The 6,809-nt window shown below is 44.2% G+C and overlaps 1 protein-coding gene across 4 annotated transcripts; it reads left to right on the forward strand.

The window, feature by feature from the left end:
* The first annotated feature begins 220 nt into the window (after positions 1-220).
* LOC129720786 (uncharacterized) lies at positions 221-3,452 on the forward strand. Of its 4 annotated transcripts, XM_055672534.1 has the most exons (3): positions 221-371; positions 1,121-1,806; positions 1,907-3,452. In XM_055672534.1, exon 3 carries the CDS (start codon positions 2,321-2,323, stop codon positions 3,242-3,244), a length of 924 nt encoding a protein of 307 aa, XP_055528509.1. In that variant the 5' UTR covers positions 221-371; positions 1,121-1,806; positions 1,907-2,320; the 3' UTR covers positions 3,245-3,452. The 4 variants fall into 4 exon arrangements, with proteins under 4 accessions (XP_055528509.1, XP_055528507.1, XP_055528510.1 ...); XM_055672532.1 differs by having other exon boundaries at positions 1,121-3,452; XM_055672535.1 differs by having other exon boundaries at positions 223-371; positions 1,620-3,452.
* Positions 3,453-6,809: the final 3,357 nt, after the last annotated feature.

The raw sequence follows: 6,809 nt of genomic DNA on the forward strand, positions 1-6,809 counted from the left end.
GGTACCATTGGCGGAACATCGGTCTCATTGAGATTTACGATCGACGTTGGCACATAAAAATGTTTACATCATCGCCATCCTGCTGCGTTCGTTCAGATTTTCCGCAACGTCTCCTCGGTGCAGAACGTGTGAGCACGCGACGTTCGGCTAAAAACAAAAAATCTGATAGCCTCCTCACTCCGCCTAAAATAGATGCTTTACTCATGTGCATCGAATCTAAGTCATTAGTGCGTTCCCGCCAGAGTCAGTGCAACGTTATAAATCTCAAAAATCGCCTGAAGTAGGCGGTGCATTTCCGGCATCTGACGCAAAGCAAGCAATGACGTAGTCATGTCAAAACAATCAACAGTGCGGCGGTGGCAGCGGCTCAGGTGCGAGAACGGTTGTGGAAAATTGTGACGAGATTTTTCCGGTCGCGCGATCAGCGCACACGAGCTCAGTTTTACTCTCTCTCACCTGTCCCGTAATTTGACGGATACCGTAGCATTCCATTTTGGCAGCAGTGCAGTGCCGTGGCGAACCTTCAGTGTCAAGTGAGAAGGTGCCGATTTGCTTTGAACTTTCGGAACAGACGGTGAAAAGATCCGGCTGATTTACACCAACAGACGCGCGGCTGACTTTGACCTAGACGTCTGTCGTCAGTCGTGGGTTTAATTGTTTTAGAGTTTTTAAAACCGCAACCGTTGACTGATTCGCTTTGAAAAATTCAAGAATTGGTGCTAGGTCAGGTGGGGTGTGGATTGGGGTGGGGCTTATTTTTTTTTTTAAATGTTTGTGGGACCCGTTTTCTACCGCAAAAAAACTCCTTGTGTCAATAGGTAAAAGTTCAAAATCGGGTGATTTTTTTTAAAAAGGGGTTTGTTAGTAGCTTAGTTTAGATTGGATTTTGCCATGGGCACTCCATCACAAAAAATCCTGGAAAGAAATTAAATTGTATTGACGTGTGATTTCAGTCCAATGACTCACGAAATTTGAATTATGAACACTCTCAAACTGTTGATCAAATCTTCTTGTTCATTGGATACAAGAAGACGTTCACCATCTTTTATAACTGGAATTCCAAGAGGGGTTTTGAATATGGTTTCGATTTTTTAACTTTAGTCTCAAAATTTTGATTTAGCATAGCATAGCATATTTGATCGCCCGTGTGTTGCCCGCGATTGACCAGAATCAGCTGAAATTGCACAAAGAACCGTCAAAATGGTGCCTAGGAGTAGCAAGCCATTTTCAGTGTACAACTCCTGGTGATCTTTCTTTTCACTGGTCAAAAACGTAGCTGGCCACGCCCAATGCAGATCAATAGAGGAAGGGATATCGGGAGTGTTAGTTTAATACTTGTTGCTACTAGAGACCGAGGAATCCTCTGCATCGTCCACAAGTATCAAAGGAAGGAATAAGTGTAAGTGGAAAGGAATTGATCTGGATCCATCGAGGTTAGTGGTGCGATCTTTTCTACACAAATTCGCGCACGATATGGTTACTTCTCGGTCTCTGGGCAACCGGCCACCAGGAGACGATATAAATAGAACCGCGCCATGAACGCTGTATCGGTATACAGGAGAATCGGAGTTTATAGTTGTCTTCGGCAACCTACCAATCGTTAACAGTCTGTATCATAGCAAACTTCGCGTTTTATCCCGTGAACTTTTTAAATTTACCTAGAAACGAATGGATTTTGTAAAACGCAACAACCGCACGCCGAACGCTAACAACGCAAACTACTGGTACCAGTGACAAATATCATACCGCGTTGATTTGTGGCATGATGGAAAAATGGATAATGCGCTCAAATAACCGATAGAACAAGTAAGGAAAAAACTCATTGCTTAGTCGGCTGCCGTACAGGGAAGTTGATTTTCGTGTGTGCTCTACAGCTAACGCTCATACATATACCGTTTTCTTTTAGTGCTCGCCTGCGCAGTAGTGGTAGTGGCGGCGTGGTTGTTTTTGGCGCGAATGCTGAAAGGTGTCGCGCTGGTTCGACTTCAAATTGCCCGTCCCGCAGCAGTGAAGGTCGACTCAACTGGGGTGGAACCCCAACAAAGGAAAGTAAAGGGCGCTGCCGCTCAGCGTTCATTCAGTGCAGCGGCAACGCGACCGGTGCAAGCGAATTACATCTACATACAAGATAAGTGCTTTCATTCTCTCTCTTATTCCTTTATATACATTCATTCACACATTCTGCAGTATTTTATATTTACATATATATAAATTCCGATCCCTCATTGTATTTCTTTCTTTATATAAAGTGATTACCCTTACATTCATATTAAAACTGTGCATTTGATAACATTTGAGAACAGACAGTTCACGACCGTAAATGGCGGTAGGTGGACTGTCTATCACCCCGGACCTTTCATCTTCCTCTGAAGTGGATGAGTCCGGGATGGACTTTTCGGAAACACCCGAAAATAACAATGGTGAGTTCTCTGGCGTTGTGAAAAAGCGCAAAAGACCTCGCAAAACAGCTTTGGTTACTACATCTACTGGTGCGCCAACGCGGGTTAAAAAGTACCAGGAGGGTCAACCCGGGCTCCGCTGGGTAGTATTTTTCCGGCCAAAAAACAAACCCCTCAAGGTTGAGCAGATCTGTAAAGCTCTGCGCACAAAATACAGCAGCTTGATTGAGGTTTATAAGGTCAAAGCTGATAAATTAAAAGCGACTTTTTCTGATCTCGGACATGCAAATGCGGTCGTCGAAGATCAAAACTTTACAATTGAATACCGGGTATATATTCCGGCACGCGCAATCGAGATCGAGGGCGTAATAACAGAACCCGATCTCACAGAGGAAGAAGTTATGAAAGGATTTGGGTATTTTAAAAATCCAAATCTTCCGAAAATCAAAATTCTAGAGTGCAGGAGAATGTACTCTAAGAACAACATGGGCAACTACTCCCCGAATGACTCTTTTAGAGTAACTTTCGAAGGAAAAGTGCTCCCCGATTTCTTCGAGCTGTACAAGCTTCGATTACCGGTACGACTTTTCATCCCAAAAGTTATGTCGTGTACAAATTGTCTGCAGCTAGGGCACACAAAAACCTACTGCAGCAACAAAACTAAATGCTGCAAGTGTGGGGAAACTAAAGAAAGTAACCACGCTTGTAGCGAACAGGAGGCAAAATGCTCTCTATGTGGTGGCGACCCACACAAAATTGAAACTTGTGCAAAATACAAACAACGCTCTGACGCACTAAAAAATCGACCAAACTACGCAGTAAGCAGTCCTTCGCACAGATGCTGAAGACTGCGTTACAGCAGGAGGAAACTCGTTACTCCAGTTTGGAGAACGTTGATTCCAATGATGATGAAGAGGACTATCAACCTCTGCCGTCAACCGGAGCTGTGCGAAAACGGCCAAGTGCATCTTCTCCTAAAATCCCTAGAAAGGAGCAGAAGAAAACGCATAATGATACCCCACGTGGTCCCGCCCTTGAGCAAAATGCTAAAGCGCCACAACCAGGTTTTAAGGTTGATTGCGAAAAAGAATTTCCCAAACTCCCAGGGAAACGAGCTGCTCCCACAGCTAAGTTGTCATCGGAACCAGAAATACCGTCTTCTGATGGACGTATTTCATTCAAAATTATTGTTGAATGGATATTCACCACTTTTGGTCTATCCGATGCCCTTAAAAGTATGGTTTCGGCTTGGCTTCCAACAATTTGCATGTTGGGTAAGCAACTAAGCACCAAATGGCCCCTCCTCGCGTTCGTATCCTTCGATGTCTAAACCAGACAACAGAAGTGACGAATCGACAACAAGGATCATTCAATGGAACTGTCGAAGATTGGTTCCCAAACTAGATAAATTTAAACTCCTGCTTCACGATAGCAAATGCGATATTTTTGCGCTATCGGAAACTTGGTTATCAACTGATACAACACTAACAGTTCAAAACTTCAATATCGTCCGTTTAGACCGCGGAAACTCTTATGGCGGAGTGCTCCTTGGTATCAAAAAATGCTACCCATTCTTCCGAATTCCTCTTCCAGCAATTGATGGTATAGAAATTGTTGCTTGCCATATAACAATTGCTGGTGAGAGCCTCACTGTCGCATCAATCTACATTCCACCCAGAGCTAATATTAATCGGCTGCAGCTAACACAAATAACGGAACTGCTTCCGACACCACGCCTTCTTTTGGGAGACTTCAATTCTCACGGTATGGCGTGGGGAGCACCTGGAGATGATAGCCGGGCTATTCTTATTGAAAGCTTACTAGACGAGTTCGATATGACCCTATTGAATATACCTGGGCTAGCAACAAGAATAGCAAGGCCTCCAGTACGAGAGAGCACTTTAGACTTGTCTATGTGTTCCTCCTCAATAGCTTTGGTTTGTAAATGGGAGATTATTCAAGATCCCCATGGTAGCGACCATTTGCCAATAAGTATTTCGATTATGAGCAGGCTCCAGTCTGCTACCACAGTCGAAGTAGAGTATGATCTCACCCGGAATATTGATTGGGAAAAATTCTCGAACTTAATATCCCAGGGGCTCGAAACAAACGAAGAGCTTTCTCCATCCGACGAATACAACTTCCTTGCAACATTGGTTTTAGATAGCGCGTTGCAATCTCAGACGAGGCCCGCCCCTGAGAACAAGTTGAAAGTTCGTCCTAACAAACAATGGTGGGACAAAGAATGCACCGAGATGAAAAAAACTCTAAAAGCAGCATACATAGCATTCAGGAAAGATCATTCCATTCAACTTTTTGATCAGTTTAGAGAGCTGGAACTGAAACAGTCTAAACTACACAAGCTGAAAAAAAGATCGTACTGGCAAAATTTCATAAGCACGTTACCCAGAGATGCTTCTATGAGCTACCTCTGGAATACGGCTCGGAAAATGCGCAATAGGACCGACAACAATGAGGCTAATGAATACTCTGAACGTTGGATATATGATTTCGCGAAAAAGATATGCCCAGATGCTGTCCCATCACAGCAGAAATTCAGAGACACAACAGCGATTGAAGAACCAGAATTTTCAATGCTGGAATTTTCAATTGCCCTCGCGTCTTGCAGGAACAAGGCTCCAGGACCGGGCAGGATCAAATTTAATTTGATGAAAAACCTGCCGGATTCGGCCAAGATACGATTTCTTAAACTGTTCAATACACTTATCAGGAACAATATGGTCCCGAAAGGTTGGAGACAGGTTAAGATTATCGCTATCAAAAAGCCAGACAAACCTGCTGCAGATCATCGCTCGTACAGGCCGTTTGCAATGCTCTCATGCATACGCAAATTGCTGGAAAAAATGATCCTGCGTAGGCTAGACAACTGGGCAGAATCAACTAACCAACTATCAGAGACCCAGTTCGGCTTTCGTAGGGGCAAGGGCCCTAACGATTGCCTGGCATTGCTAGCCACAGAAGCGGAAATGGCTCTTGGCAGCAAACAACAAATGACTTCGGTTTTCTTGGATATCACAGGCGCATTTGATTCAGTTTCAATCGAAATTCTTTCCGAGAAACTGCATCAAAGAGGATTCTCCCCTATATTGACAAACTTTTTGATCAACCTGCTGTCTGAAAAGCATTTACTTTTCAACCACGGTTCTTCAACAATAACACGAACAAGCTACATGGGTCTCCCCCAAGGCTCTTGTCTGAGTCCGCTGTTGTACAACTTCTACATCAGTGACATCGACACATGCTTGACGGACGGCTGCACAATGCGCCAGTTAGCTGACGACTGCGTTGTATCAGTCACGGCGAATCTAACTGAAGACATGAAAAACAGCCTGCAAAATACGCTAGATAATCTGACCGGTTGGGCCAGTTGTCTTGGAATCGAATTCTCGCTTGAAAAAACGTAGATGGTAGTCTTTTCAAAGAAGCGACCACCACCTCGTTTCGAGCTACTTCTGTCCGGAAGACCCATCATTCAGTCACCTAGCTTCAAGTATCTAGGAGTATGGTATGACTCTAAGTGCACATGGGAAAAACATATCAATTACCTGAAGCAAAGATGCCAACCGAGAATTAATTTTCTTCGGATGGTAACAGAAACATCATGGGGAGCGCATCCAGAGGATTTGATACGACTCTACCAAACCACTATTCTGCCCGTAATAGAATACGGCAGCATATGCTTCAGAGGAGTCGCAGCCTTACACATGCTGAAGCTAGAGAGGATACAATACCGTTGTTTGCGTATCGCTCTAGGCTGCATGCAATCGACACATACCATGTCTCTAGAGGTCATTGCGGGAGTACTACCACTCAAAGAGAGGCTATTCGAGTTGGCTCTTCGTTTCCTCATTAGATCGGAGATAGCAAACCCAATGCTAATCGAGAACTATGAGAAATGTTTGGAAGTTGTTCAGAAACCCTGTATGTCAGTATACCAGCGGTTCATGTCTATGGAGATAAACCCTTCGGCTGTTGCTCCATACCGTGAGATTTCACCATCGCTTAACAATTCTTCTGTTGTATTTGATTTGACGGTGAAACATAAAATTCATGGAATCCCCGAGCACCTCAGACCAACAGTTGTGCCATCAATATTTTCGGCAATATTTGGTCACCTTCCAGAAGATAGTTCCTTCTTCACGGACGGATCTGTAATGGATGGACATTCCGGATATGGCGTTTTCAACACAGATCATCGCATATCCCGCAAATTGGCACAACCTTGCTCCATATACGTAGCTGAATTGGCTGCCATACACAATTCGCTGCGAATTATCGAGCTCAAGACACCAGGCAATTATTTCATCTCTTCGGACAGCCTCAGTTCTATCGAAGCTCTCCGATCGATTAAACCGGTCAAGCACCCGTCCTATTTCCTTCCGGAAATTA

The sequence above is a fragment of the Wyeomyia smithii genome, chromosome 2 (genome assembly GCF_029784165.1).
Source record: "Wyeomyia smithii strain HCP4-BCI-WySm-NY-G18 chromosome 2, ASM2978416v1, whole genome shotgun sequence".
Classification (NCBI taxonomy): Eukaryota; Metazoa; Arthropoda; class Insecta; order Diptera; family Culicidae; genus Wyeomyia; species Wyeomyia smithii.

Coding starts and splice junctions, on each gene's coding strand:
- LOC129720786 (XM_055672532.1), top strand. CDS start 2,321: ATGGCGGTAGGTGGACTGTCTATCACCCCGGACCTTTCATCTTCCTCT.